Source organism: Panthera leo, chromosome B3, assembly GCF_018350215.1.
Source record: "Panthera leo isolate Ple1 chromosome B3, P.leo_Ple1_pat1.1, whole genome shotgun sequence".
Taxonomy (NCBI): Eukaryota; Metazoa; Chordata; class Mammalia; order Carnivora; family Felidae; genus Panthera; species Panthera leo.
Genome location: NC_056684.1, coordinates 2,206,890 through 2,220,852, shown reverse-complemented (window position 1 = coordinate 2,220,852; position 13,963 = coordinate 2,206,890). Strand labels below are relative to the sequence as shown.

The 13,963-nt window shown below is 56.1% G+C and overlaps 2 protein-coding genes across 5 annotated transcripts in view; one reads left to right on the top strand and one right to left on the bottom strand.

Annotated features, from left to right (window-relative positions):
- IL16 (interleukin 16) overlaps nt 1–13,963 on the bottom strand; it is a 70,275-nt gene that overhangs the window by 11,100 nt on the left and 45,212 nt on the right. Inside the window, exons 9-12 of one of the 3 annotated variants that reach the window (XM_042940827.1) lie at nt 12,991–13,123; nt 7,946–8,033; nt 5,471–5,949; nt 1,986–2,130 (exon numbers count right to left, since the gene is read on the bottom strand). In XM_042940827.1, the coding sequence (XP_042796761.1) occupies nt 1,986–2,130; nt 5,471–5,949; nt 7,946–8,033; nt 12,991–13,123 (845 nt within the window). Of the gene's footprint in view, nt 1–72; nt 1,694–1,923; nt 2,131–5,470; nt 5,950–7,945; nt 8,034–12,990; nt 13,124–13,963 lie in introns of those variants that run through there. The other 2 variants (XM_042940828.1, XM_042940829.1) reach the window with 2 other exon arrangements.
- LOC122221525 lies at nt 3,035–8,025 on the top strand. Of its 2 annotated transcripts, XM_042940830.1 has the most exons (3): nt 3,035–3,394; nt 5,910–7,185; nt 7,953–8,025. In XM_042940830.1, exon 2 carries the CDS (start codon nt 5,921–5,923, stop codon nt 6,911–6,913), a length of 993 nt encoding a protein of 330 aa, XP_042796764.1. In that variant the 5' UTR covers nt 3,035–3,394; nt 5,910–5,920; the 3' UTR covers nt 6,914–7,185; nt 7,953–8,025. The 2 variants fall into 2 exon arrangements, with proteins under 2 accessions (XP_042796764.1, XP_042796765.1); XM_042940831.1 differs by lacking the exon at nt 3,035–3,394 and having other exon boundaries at nt 5,897–7,185.

Sequence of the window (13,963 nt, the reverse complement as noted above, 5' to 3'; positions counted from 1 at the left end):
TGCCCTTTCCGTGGTTCCAAGCAGCCCGCCAGCAAGCCGTCACAAATGGAAAAGCCAAAGCAATTTGCCTACCTTCCCAGCTTTTCAGCCCCAGCTCACGGATTGGTGGCCGTATCCGGTTTGGACCGCCCGCCTTGTAAGAAGCAGCGAGGATGGGCCTTCAGAGGGGGCGCACCCGGCCACCTTGGTTCTCCGCCCCCTCGCTGGTCAGCATCTTACATATTTGCGCATCCCTTCTGGAAGGCTGGGGACGCTCTCTTACCCAGGGACAGAGGGAGGCCGGCCTCCAAGCCCCACACAGCAACAAGGCCAAGTGGACAGGTGACCCTTCCGTGGCCCCCAGGCCCGCCCTTTCCCTGGTTAAGAGGCTGTGACTCTGGATTTGCGCTCTGGGGAGGGGGGTGAGGGGTGACACGGCCCAGGGTGAGGAGGACTGACCCTTGCTCTCCCCTCGTCCCAGTGCCCGGCTTCAACGAAAATAGACCGTGAGAGCCTTAGTTGAGCCCCAAAGATACCAGAGGCGCCCCGCACAGTCGGGAAGACGTGCGTGGTTACTGCCGACTCCAGGGCTCTGCCGAGGGGGCCCGGCCCTCCTCGCCCGGTTCTGGTTCTGCATTTAAAAGTCGCTCTGCTGCAAAGGGCTGTCAGAGGCTCCGTGGTCAGAGCATCCGCCCGCAAGCCCTCTGCACGCTGGGGTGAGGCTCTCTTGCAGGCAGAGCACTGAGGCGTTCCCTACCATGTTCCTCTATCGGGGTGACTAAGGGAAGGCAGAGTGCGGGGGGAGCCAGCAGCCGTGGGGCACCTGCTCCGGGCGAGACGGGCCAGATGTTTCCACCCATAACGCCCCCCGACCCTCCAGGAGCCCATTCGTGTACTTTTCATGTAGCGTTTCTCAGAGAAGCCATCTGTGTGGCTTGTAGCCTACAGAGTTTTTTCTCTGCCACTAGCGGGGGCTCCTTGGTGGCAGGAGCCGGTCAGCCCCCTCTCTCTGTCCCCCCACCCCTGCCTCCGTCCAGCACCTGGCACTGAGCCGCACAAAGCCGGCGGGCAATGCACGTCTTGCTGATGAGTGGTTGCAGCTCAGAAAAGCAAAGAGGGCTGTCCGGAGGGGCAGAGCCGGGTGTCCCACGGGGGTCTTCCTGACCCCAGGTCCTGTGCCCGTTCCAGCAGGCCACAGGCTGCCACCACACACGCAGCCCACGTCTCAGCAATGGCAGGGCCGCCACGCGAGCACAGCCACCCCCACGGGCACAGCGCCCTCCAGCACGAGCCAAGCTGCCCGCAGCCGGGACGGGCTGGACGCTGTGTGCGACAGCCGGTCACCATCTGTCCCCCAGCTGACTGCCCACCGCATCATCAGCCTGACCACGAGCTCCCCAGACCGGCAGTGACCCCCTGTCCTGCCGTCCGGGCGCCCCAGAGCTCCTGCCTGCTCATCAGCCTGAGTGCAGCTGCTGTGTCCATGCTCGGGGTCAGAACCCTACGTTTCCGGGGTCAGAACCCCCCCTCCCAGGGTCAAAACCACCCTTCCCCGGGGTCAGAACCCCTATCCTCGGGGTCAGAAACGCCCCTCCTCGGGGTCAGAACCCTACATCCCCGGGGTCAGAACCCTCATCCTTGGGGTCGGAAGCCCCTCCCCAGGGTCAGAACCCTCCCTCCCTGGGATCAGAACCCTACATCCCCAGGATCAGAACCCCCCCTTCCCAGGGTCAGAACCACCCCTCCCCGGGGTCAGAACCCTACATCCCTAGGGTCAAAACCCCCCCTCCCCAGGGCCAGAACCCTACATCCCTGGGGTAAGAACCCTCCCCTCCCTGGGGTCAGAACCCTACATCCCCAGGGTCAGAACCCCCCTCCCCAGGGTCAGAACCCCCTGTCCCTGGGGTCAGAACCTCCAACCTCAGGCCAAACCCACAATCTTACCTCATTCCCCGGACCTTTACCCGAGAGGTCCTTCCTTCCAGAAGACCGAAACGAAAGCCTACCTGGGCTGGCTCCTCTCCTCCCCGGCTCGGCCTCCGAGGACGGGCCCGCCGCGGGCCCCGGGCAGCAGGCGAGGGCGCGGGGGGCTCTCCCCGCCGTGTCTTCCTGCCCTGGCGGCCGAGGCGCTGGCGGCAGCCCGCTGGCTTCCTGTAGTGTAAACAGGAAGTGAGGCCACGTGCAGGCGGTGGCCTCCAGCCGTCAGAATGCAAGGTGCACCCGGGCTGGAGAGCCCCCTGAGGTGCTCCCACCACAGGTTCCCCGGCGCCCTGGGCCACCCGCGTCGTCGGAGGCCCACCTCCAGGGCACACGCCTCCTTATGGACCGTGAAAGCCCCCCCCCGGCCCCCGGGACAGGGACAAGAAGCAGGGGTGTGGAAGGAGCCTGGCCCCGCCACATTTGCCCCTGCAGCCAGCTGGGCCACCGCCCCGGTGGGGGAGGGCGCGGGGGGCCGCCAGTCTTAGGACAAAATGGGAGTCGATCGCCTTCTGCACCGTTACGCGCAGTGATGTTTCGTAAGCGCGTTGGGAGGACGACGGAGCCTGGGGACCCGAGCCATCGCCTGCCCCTGCAGCACCTGCCCTGGCCCCGCGTCCGCCCAGGCAGACGTGTTGTCCCCACTGAGCCCCACGCGGTCCCGGGCTCCCTCATGAAACAGCCTCGGGACGAGGCGGACGGGGCCCCACGCGCCCGTCTACCACCTGCCCGGAGTTGGCCCGTCCGCGCGGCACCAACGAGATGCTCCTGGGGCCCGGAGGAAGCAGAGAGCTGAAGGAGGCTTCCCAGAGAACTGCTTTCTGTCTGGTTCTCGAACAAAGAATGAGAATTTTCCAGGCAGAGAAGCAGAACAAGAGCGCTCCAGAGAGCCGGACACCCGCGGGCAGAGCAGCAGCAAGAAGCCGGCCGCGACAAGAAGAAGGACAAGAGGGGGGTCACCAGGGCGACACCGTGGCCGCCTCTGTGTCCTTTCGGTCCCGAGTCAGGCGGATGGCCAGCTGGCTATTGGACGAGGCCACAGGCTTCCTCCCGGGACGAAGGACGGAAGGGGGAACAAACGCATCGCTTGGGACTAAAACAGAAACGGCCAACGTCCGGGGGCCCGAGACTAACACCTACGTTGGCAATGAACGGTCTTCGAGAACGTGAGGGCTACCAGAGTGAGAAGCGTGTTCGCAAAGCATCGCCCCCGCCCAAGGTCCCGGTCGGAGAACGGAGCTCGGGGAGAGACCAAGCAACCCCGGAGTCAGTGCGCTCCTTGAACTAGACCTTTGAAGGAGCAAGGCTTGGCCATGGCGTTCAAAGCTTTACGTACTAGGCGGGGGGCTAGAACTTAGCTTCGCTCCTCTGGGGGCTCCTCAAGGTGACACTTATCCCCGTCCACGAGCTGCTGACAGTGTTACAGGCTGACACTCAGGTACCGAGCCCAGTACTCAGAGCAGACACAGACCTCGTCTGTTGTTTTCATCGTCCCTTCTGTGAGGGAGGTGCTTTTTTCTTTTTTCTTTTTTTTTTTTTAATTTTTTTTAACGTTTATTTATTTTTGAGACAGAGACAGAGCATGAATGGGGGAGGGGCAGAGAGAGAGGGAGACACAGAATCGGAAGCAGGCTCCAGGCTCTGAGCCATCAGCCCAGAGCCCAACATGGGGCTCGAACTCACGGACCGCGAGATGGTGACCTGAGCCGAAGTCGGACGCTTAACCGACTGAGCCACCCAGGCGCCCCTATTTATTTTTTCTTAAATGGCCCCTGAATTCAGCTCAGTTTTACTCACGTTTTCCTCCAAGGGGTCTTCCCTAGCACGGTGCTCGGCAGGCGACGGAGAGAGAGGGGAAGGGAGGAGAAAAGCATGGGCTTACAGGGGAGACGGGGGGGGGGGGGGGGGGGCGGGGATTTCAGTGATGGTTTGAGCTCATTAGATAGGAGACAATTGGTCTCCCCGAGGTCATTTTGGTTGTGGAAGTTAAGTCCCCATGAGTTACAGGACGGGTGAGGCTTGGGGGTCGTCCTGGGGAGGAAGGACTGCAGGGGGTCGGCGGGGAGAAAAGGACAGACAGATATTGTACACTGGGGCCACGGAGGGACACATCCAGTGAGAAGTCCCCAGAAACTGTCGAGGGAACTTGAGGAGTGACATCCAGCTTTGCGTCCTGGTTTTGCCATTTCTCTGCGCCCTGCCCCTGTCCTGGCAAAGCCGCCCCCCCTTTTCTCCAGGAACAAAGCAAAGAGCCTGGCTCCTCAGCCTGTCTGTCCCTCATCCGCCCTTCTGGACCCACAGGGAAATGCGACATTTGCCTACGGGGGGCGGGGCGGGGGGGGACCGGACCCACCTGGACAAGCCCACCAGGTGTGGCTAGGGCAGCCACATCCTGCAGCTCTCCGCGGGACCGTGCTTCCTCCTTCCGTCCCTGTCACCCTCCCTCTCAGAACCTTCCTCCCCCACCTGCCCACCCCACCGCTCCGGGGGGGGGGGGGACCTTCCGTTCCCGGAGTCTGTCATCAGCCCCAGTCACAGACGGGCTGAGGAGTGTCCCGGGGCCCCACGCCCACCTGCCCGGCCAAGGCGGGGATGTGACAGGCAGCGTAGCTGGGGGTCGACCCACTGGCAGTGGGAGCTTGCACTCAGTCCACTCTTTTCGTGGTTGAGACGGGGGGCAGGGATTTCAGTGATGGTTTGAGCTCATTAGACAGGAGAGAATTGGTCTCCCGGTGCTCGATGGTGCTCCCGGCCGTCAGTCCGCCTTCCCCTACGGGGCGGCGTGGGGCAGAGGAAGGAAACTGAGGTCCTGAACAGATGTGATGGAGGGACAATCACAGCGATGACGCTCATGCACCTGAGGTTTGCTAGGTGGCTCCGTTTAATGGGCACCACAGCCCTCGCTGGGAGCCTCTATACAGCCCCAGTGAACAGCTAAGGAAACTGAGGCTCCGAGAGCTTGGGATCCCCCCCCAAGCCGCACCTACGAGGAAGTGGGTGGGCAGAGCTGATTGGGAAAGAAGCCCGAAACAGTTTCTCGCCGTCACATGGGTCGACTCGCTAATGACAGACGCCAGCTAGCTCTTGGCGACTTCGAGCCTCACGGTAGGCCAATCTCCCAGCAAAAGCACCACGCCTGAAGAAGCGTGTGCGAAACACCCCCTGCCCGCCCGGCACGGAACGGCCTTCTGGGGGCGCTGCTGGACTCCATCGTAAATTCCAGTATATTTTGGAAGGGAGCCCGGAGGCCAGCAGCAGGAACGGGGCTTCCGTTCTGGGCCTGGCAAGCCTCGAGTCCTTGCACAGGCAGCCCTAGGCTTGAGCTGAGCCCCTTCTGTCTGACGGAGCAGGAGAAACCTTCCCTCCCCGGGGCCACCACTGCTGCTTGGTGCTCGCTCGGGAACCACCGTGCAAAAAAGCGAAATGAAAACAACCAACGACAACCACAAAACCAACCGCTCCTCCCGGCTCTGGCGCTCGAGAGAACATTCGACCCGTCCGGCCCCTCTCTCACCTGGCCACACGCCGGCAAAGTGGGCCCTGAAGGGCATGGGGAGTTCTCTCTCTCTTCCAGACTCTTCTGAGGGTCGCTGTCACTTTTAAAGTATTTTCTGGGCGGAGGCTTGGGCTTGGAGGTCGTGGGTTTTCTCACCAAAATCTCAAAGGATTTCTTCAGTCTCAGCGGTGGGTGGCTGTGCGGGAACCCAGGGCGGGGCGGGCTCTCCTGGGGCGGCTGGGACGGAGCCACGGGAAGTGTCCCCGGCTCCTGCACTGGGGACAGGCTCGGGCTGGGCGTGTGGACTTCCGGGTCGGAAGGCTGCTGCTCGCTGCCGCTGACGGGGCTCCCCCCGGGGGACCCGGACACGTAGCTGCTGTCGCTGCTGGAACGGATCATGACCTTCTGAGCCCTGCGATTAGGGCCTGCTGAGTTCCTCTCTCTCTCCTTCTCCAAGGTCGGCCGCCCATGCCAGCTGCTCTCCAGCCTCGGGACACCTGCAGGGGAAGCACGAGGAACCCCCACAGCTGGGCTTGGGAGGCAAACGCACCCTTGGCCGCGCTCCCGACCGCCCCGGGCTGCACGCTGCACCCCGGGCTGTCTGCTTCCCATCTGAGGTCACTGGGGATTTGGGAGCCCAGCCGTCTCGGGTTTGTCCCAGAAAAGCCGTATGACTCCAGCTTGGGAAAAATCACTCAACCTGAGTCTCCGTGTGATGGGCATGGAGACGTGTCCCCAACTTGCCCGTCAAAGAAGCGCTCGCTGTCCCACCTGTGGAAGGGCTGGTGGCAGATGCCTGCCACTGTCCGCCCCTCTAGGGACTGCCTACAGGAGCTGTCTCCCCAAGGCGAGCTCGCGTCCGATGACCGACGGAGATGGGCTGTAAAGGGGGGGTGGGCGGGAGCGTCTGCCACCAAACCAGACAATTCTAACGTGTCTTTTAGCTCCACAGTTCCAGGGCTGAAGCTGGCATCTCAGCTCACCTCCTCCCTCTGCCCAGCCCTCTTCTCTCCTCCCCTCCACGGGCTCCGACCCCTTGGACCCTTCCGAGATAGCACCCTGCATGCCAAGCTGGCCTCCTGGGAAACCCAACCAGCAAAACTCCATCTTTTCACCTGTAAAATGGGGATAATAGTTATAGGGTCACCGAGCTTGTTTTGGGGGCTCAGCATCGAAGAGAGAGAGGACACCGGCCAGTGTGCGTTGAGCCTTGTAGCAAGAGGATACCATTTCCTCCAGCTGAGGACGAATCGACAGCTTCAGGACCACACTTTCTTAGCCATAGTACCCTTTCTCTTCCCTCCCATCCAGCCTTTCTTCCTGGGTCATCCCCGCACACACACCCATTCTCAGCACCGCGTCCGTCCACACAATCCTGAGAGGCCCTTTTCTGTAGCGGCAAACCGCCCCCCGTGTGTTTCTTTTCTACAATCAGAGCTCAAAGGAGTGGGAGCAGACTGAGACCCAGCCTCTTGCTCAGATTCCAGCTCATTCTGGAAGGCCAGGAGAGCGAGGAGAGCCCCGTGGAAGAGAATCCTAGACCTTAGGAGAAAACCAAAGTCAGCCAAGCTCACGGTTTGAATCCCCGATGAAGAACAAGATTTCTTTTGCTTTTTCCTGGTCATAAAATAATGCAGGCTCATTAGAAGGAACTCGGCCCCAAAAAGAAAGAAATGAAAGTGAAGATCCACCTGCCGTCCGATCCACTGGAGAGAACCACTGTCCAAATATGTGTGAATTTCTCAGTGATATTTTCCCGAGCACGAATGTTGGGTGGGTGGAGAGGGTAGAACCTTTTCTCTGAACGCTTTCAGCCTGTGTAGCCTCCTTGTCAATATTTGCATGTTGTTTTATCACACACTCCACGATGGCTTGGCCGATGCCCCTCAGCCGAGCACAGAGGCCGCTAGCACCCAGGGACTGAAGCCAGTCGACCTGGTTCCCTTCCAGATGCTCTGTGCACCACACAATGTGATTTTGGGTAAGAGAGCCTCTCAGCGGCCCGCTTTTTCCTTAGAAACGTGCATAAAAATTATATGTAAGGATCCAGTAAAATAATGCATGAATTAGTTCCAGTGTCTGACATGACAAGGCCTTAAGAAAGATTAGATATTATGTTATTAGATATTTTTTCTAAAGAGTCTATTATTATGAACTTGTGATTGAAAACTCAACTGTGTATAGGGGCAACTGCCAATGACAGCCTGGTATAAGATGACAGGGGATGGCGGGAACAACAGAGGCCAGAGGAGTGCCGGCCCAGTGAAGAAACATACAAATTCAGATGCTTCGAACATCGTGTGCCTCCCCAACAGAGCAAACACGTGAGCCGAGCTCAGCTGGTAGGCTGCTAGCTTTCAGCCTTTGTCCACGTTGCAGGCTCGTCGGTGATGTGACAGTCACATCGCTGAGGTAGAAGGCAAGTCAATGGCTCAACCCTGAGCTGTCTAAGAAGGCAAAGATGTTCAAGTCAAAGTTCACTGTTTCTCTTACCTTCCAGGCTCCACTGATGCCTCTCCTTTCCAAACTTGACGTTCTCCACAGCCTGGGCCACAGCTTCTTTGAGTTGCATTTCAGACACCTAGAAAATACCGGTCACCTCCTCAAGTAAACGGCAGCAACGTCTGCATCAGGCTCTGAGTCCTATAGCAGCTCCCAAGCGTGGCCCCTGGATGCCAGGATCTGTCCTTCCAACCCACTCTGCAAATAGCTGACAGTGTCCACTTCTAGAAACACCCTGTTGATTCCAGGGCATCAGTGGTTCTCTAGTATATTGTCAGTAAAGTCCAAAGTCTGTCAATAAAGGGGTTCCTGAGGTGGCCACTCTCGACTCTCCAACCTTCTCTCCATGGCTTGCTGAAAACCTCCAGGCAAAGTTACCACTTGACAGTTTACCTTTTGGAGCATTCCACTCTCGGCAATGCTGCCATGACATCATCATCACTATCTTCATCACCATCATCGCCATCATAATCACGATCATCATCACCACCATCACCATCATCATCACCACCACCATCATCATCATCATCTTCATCACCATCATCATCACCATCACCACCACCATCATCACCATCATCATCACCACCATCATCATCACCATCATCTTCATCACCATCATCATCATCACCATCACCACCACCATCACCACCATCATCACCATCATCATCACCACCACCATCATCATCACCATCATCATCATCATCACCACCACCATCATCACCACCATCATCATCACCATCATCTTCATCACCATCATCATCATCACCATCACCACCACCATCATCACCACCATCATCACCACCATCATCACCATCATCATCACCACCATCATCACCACCATCATCACCATCATCTTCATCACCATCATCATCACCACCATCATCACCCATCATCATCATCATCATCATCACCACCACCATCATCATCACCACCACCATCATCATCACCATCACCACCATCATCACCCATCATCATCATCATCATCATCACCACCACCATCATCATCACCACCACCATCATCATCACCATCATCATCTTCATCACCATGATCATCATCACCATCACCACCACCATCATCACCATCATCACCATCATCTTCATCACCATCATCATCACCACCATCATCACCCATCATCATCATCATCATCATCACCACCACCATCATCATCACCACCACCATCATCACCATCACCATCATCACCACCACCATCATCACCATCATCATCTTCATCACCATCATCATCATCACCATCATCATCATCATCTTCATCACCGTCATCATCACCATCACCACCACCATCATCACCACCATCATCACCACCATCATCACCATCATCATCTTCATCACCATCATCATCATCACCATCATCATCATCACCATCATCATCATCATCTTCATCACCATCATCATCACCATCACCACCACCATCATCACCACCATCATCACCATCATCATCATCATCATCACCACCACCATCATTACCACCACCATCATCATCACCATCATCATCTTCATCACCATCATCATCACCATCATCATCACCATCATCATCTTCATCACCATCATCATCTTCATCACCATCATCATCACCATCACCACCACCATCATCACCATCATCTTCATCACCATCATCATCATCCCCATCATCATCATCATGATCTTCATCACCGTCATCATCACCACCATCATCACCCATTATCATCATCACCACCACCATCATCATCATCTTCATCACCACCATCATCGTCACCACCATCATCATCATCACCACCACCATCATCATCACCATCATCATCACCATCATCATCACCATCTTCATCATCACCACCATCATGATCATCATCATCACCACCAGCATCATCATCATCATCATCACCATCACCATCACCATTTTGCTTTAACAGGTCACTAACAGTTAAGAGTATGACTTTTGGAGCCACAGTATATATAAAGAACCCCTACAAATCAACAACCAAAACCAAACAGCCCAACTAAAAAATGGGAAAAGAACTTGAATAGTCTTTTCTCAAAAGAATGTATACAGATGGCCGGCGAGCACCTGAAAAGATACTCAACATCACTAATCACTGGGGAAGTGCAAATCAAAACCACAATGAGATACTGCCTCACACCCATAAGTGCTATCAAAAAAACCAGGAAACAATATGTGTTGATAAGGATGTGAGAAATTGGAAGCCTTGTGTGCTGCTGGTGGGAACGTAAAATGGTGCAGCTGCTGCGGAAACGGTGTGGCGGTCCCTCAAAAAATTACAAATATAATTATCACTTGGCCCAGCAATTTCACTTCTAGATACATGCCCAAGGACAATGGAGAGCGGGGACTCGAGTAGGTACGTGTACACCCCTGTCCAGAACAGCATTATTCACAATAGCCAAAGGTGACGCAACCCAAGTGGCCACTGACACACGAGTGGATAAACAAAATATGGCACGTACGTACAACCGAGTGCCATTCAGCCTTAAGGATATGCCGACGTGCGCTACAACGTGGAAGGACCTTGAAGACATTTTGCTGAGTGAAATAACTCCGTCACAGAAAGACAAGTCCTGTACGATCCCACTTACAGGAAGTACATAGAGGTGTCAACACTGTAGAGACAGAAGGTACAATGCTGGTTTCCAGGGGCTGGAGAGAGGGCGAATGGTGAGCTGTTTAATGGATACAGAATCCCAGCTTTACAAGAGGAAAAGCGATCTGAAGGCGGCCGGTGGTGCTGGTGTCCACCCCCCTCATGCCATTGAACTATACGCTTGCGAATGGGGAAGATGGTCAGTTTCATGTTAGATGTATTTTACCACAAGGACCGGGTAATAACGATACGTGAATCGCCGACAGCGCTGGGCACGTCGCCCGGCAAGTGGCAAACTCTCAGTACAGGAGAGTTAATATCGCCGGCAGTTCTGCAAGGGCAAAGACCGCTCCCCAGTTTCAGAGCTGGACACCAGGGGTGCTGGGAGATCAGATGAATGTCCAAAAGGTCACTGCGAGTGAGACAGGAGCCCGGCATCCCTCTGTGTGCGCACTGGTCGTCCCCACCTGCAACACCTTCCAGGCTTCCAGACCCGGCTCCGTTTTCTGGGTCGCTGGCACCCTGACTCCCTCAGCCTCCGTGGCCTGTCTGTGTGCGCCCCGCCCCACCCCGCCCCTCCAGCCGGCACCAAGCTCCTCAAGGCCAGGGCTCCGGCCTTGGCCCCACACCCTGACTCCAACTCCACTGCCCTCTCCACGCGGGACCCCAGAGCGGCAAGAGTCGCTGAGCCCGCCTCCTTTCCTTCTGTCGCCCAGAGCTGTAGACAAAGTCCTTGTTCACCTGAGTACGAAGCTTGCTTCTCTCTCGGGTGCTCCTCCTTCGTCTAGTGCCACCACGGAACAGAGCTGGGCTCGAGCCCCACTACACCAGCTGCGTGTAGATCGCCTGTCAATCTACCTCTGTCCTGTTTCCGCGGGGAGTTGGGAGTCTGTTAGCTACAAGCGCAGGCTTTGAAGCCTGGCGTCTTCCTGTAGAAGATCCACCACGGGGCGAGTTCCTTTTTCCTTTCTGAGCCTCGGTGCCCTCCTCTATGAACGAGCAGGGAGCATCATACTGACTTCAGAGGGTTCTTCGACAACTAAACGCTATTGCGCTTGTCACGTCTTTCAGCAAATATGCCTGATACACTCAAGGATTCCATAGACAGTGACGGTGACTATCACCGCGTCCCCAAAGGAACCCCAGCAATGCCACTCCCAAGGGTCCCTCCGACCTGGGCTCCACTTCTCAGCCATTATCAGCCCTGAATCTCACCGCCTACTGGACACCCCATGGGTACCTCAATCTGCTTACGCCCACATGAGACCACTTCCTCCCTCCCAAACCCCCCCCTCCTTCCCTTGTCGCCACTGGGGAGTGCTGTCGCCATCACTCGGTCTTCCGATCCCCAAACACCCCAGTCATCCTAGACCCCTGTGCCCCAGGCTAATCAGCCAACAGTACGACCAATTCTTCCCCAACTGCCTCCATCCCTCTGCCCACATCTACTGTGAAGTTCAGGCCCTCACCATCTGGTTCCTTTCTCTTCCAAACTCCAGGATATACCCACCCCCCACCCCGTCCTCCAGGGCACAACCAACAGTTAAAAAAATAAAATCTCGCCTGCTTCCGATTCTGTGTCTCCCTCGCTCTCTGCCCCTCCCCGACTCACGCTCTGTCTCTCTCTCTCTCTCTCAAAAATAAATAAACGTTAAGAAATTTAAAAAATAATAAAATAAAATCTGAACATTATTACACGAACAGCCACACACCCTCCCCTCGCTCCTCACCCCCCACAGAATGCCACGCACGCTCCTAAGCATCCCGTGTGACTCCCATGCCATGCCGACCTGTACCCTTAGCCTCTCCACCTGCGCCCGCACCCCAGCCCCACGCTCCTTCCTTCCATGGCAGGTCCCTTCCTGACCCTGTAGCTCCATGGAACGACCTTCCTCAAATCCTCTGCCTGGAGACAACTAACTTTCGGTAATTCTTGCTTCATGAATTACCTACCTGCCTTCATGCAACCTTCCTTTCTGTCTCCCTCTGTTCCCAGAACACTTCCCACCCTGTATTGTAATTATGTGTAGGTCATCGTCTCCAGCCAGACGCTGAGCCCCAGAGGGCAAGACCGTGTACTACGAACTTGTTCATCCCTGTATGCTGGGGTGCACAGCTCCCGACAGTCGCATAGTGAGCGGGTCCCTACTCGATGCACGGATGAATTGGTCCCTGGCCTCCACTTGCAGGGATCCTGGGTCTGTATTTTCCTGCCCGAGAGCTTGTAACCAGCTGTAAGAGCTTCCCTAAGCCAATGCCAGTTGCCTCTGGCGTCTAGGAGTCGGCCAGTGGACCCCCGCTGCGTTCACTCGTTATTACACTTGGAACAGGTTCTCGGGAATTCGGGTCCAAACCCAGAGGGCATCACCCGCGTTCATCCATTCTTGTCCCAAGTACGGAAAGAGTGAGCCTGGGAGGAAGAAGACGTCCCGGTGGGGTGTTACCTGTGGGTCTGGATGCCGGCTGACGATGATGGGGACGGGCCCAGGACTGCAGTGACTCAGGATCGCGTAGACTTCATTGAGCGTCAGGCAGTGCACAGGGGAGTCATTGATTTCCACGATCTCGTCCCCACACCTGGGAGAGCGTACACGGAAGCCGTCAGCGAGCTAACCCTCGTGGCGTTCGGACGCTCCCTTCCCTGACGCCCCACTCAGGGACTTCGCTCTCTGACGGGACCTAAAACTTACACCAATAAATAGAGCTCCTTAGCCACCCGGCTGACATTCAGAGCGGGACGGACCAGGGCAGTGCACGCTCACTCCTCGCTGCGCGACCACAGCGTGGGGGATGTTTCATACCCATTTTGTGGGTCAACGCGAAGAAAAGTTGGTCTGAACTTTCCTCTTCGTCTTCCCCATTAAAGTCTGTCTAACCGAGATGGGGGGTGTAGGTTAACCCGATTTAAGCGATTAACCAACGAACTGTGATATAAGCAATCACATCCGCTCCTCGGGCCTCACTGTTCCCATCTGTAGAATGGTTAGGAGGAAAGACGGATGCTTTGTGCTAACCGGTAAAGAAGATATAACTGGGCTGGGAGCAGTGGAAGCCCTTGGAAAAAGAAGGAAGGAGAGAAAGCATGGAGTTCATTCTCGTTGGAAGATGGGGATAGAGTTATGGAAAATTTAGATGGGTCCTGTTACCTACCCAGAAAAAAAGAAAAAACACAAGGGAGGTAGAAAAGATAGGGACGTATCCGTACTTGGAGGATTTGGGCAATCCAACCCCCTTGTCTCGGAGCTGGGGAAACCGAGGCACAGAGGGTGAAATATTCTCGATAAGACCTAGCTTAGAGTTTAAAAAAAAAAAAAAAGGCTTTTTCTAGAAACAGCCACGTAGTAAATGTCTTAGGCTTTGCAGTTCACACTCTGTTGCAATGACTACACTCTGATGTTGTGGCGTGGAAACAGCAGG

Coding starts and splice junctions, on each gene's coding strand:
- LOC122221525 (XM_042940830.1), top strand. CDS start 5,921: ATGCCAGCTGCTCTCCAGCCTCGGGACACCTGCAGGGGAAGCACGAGG.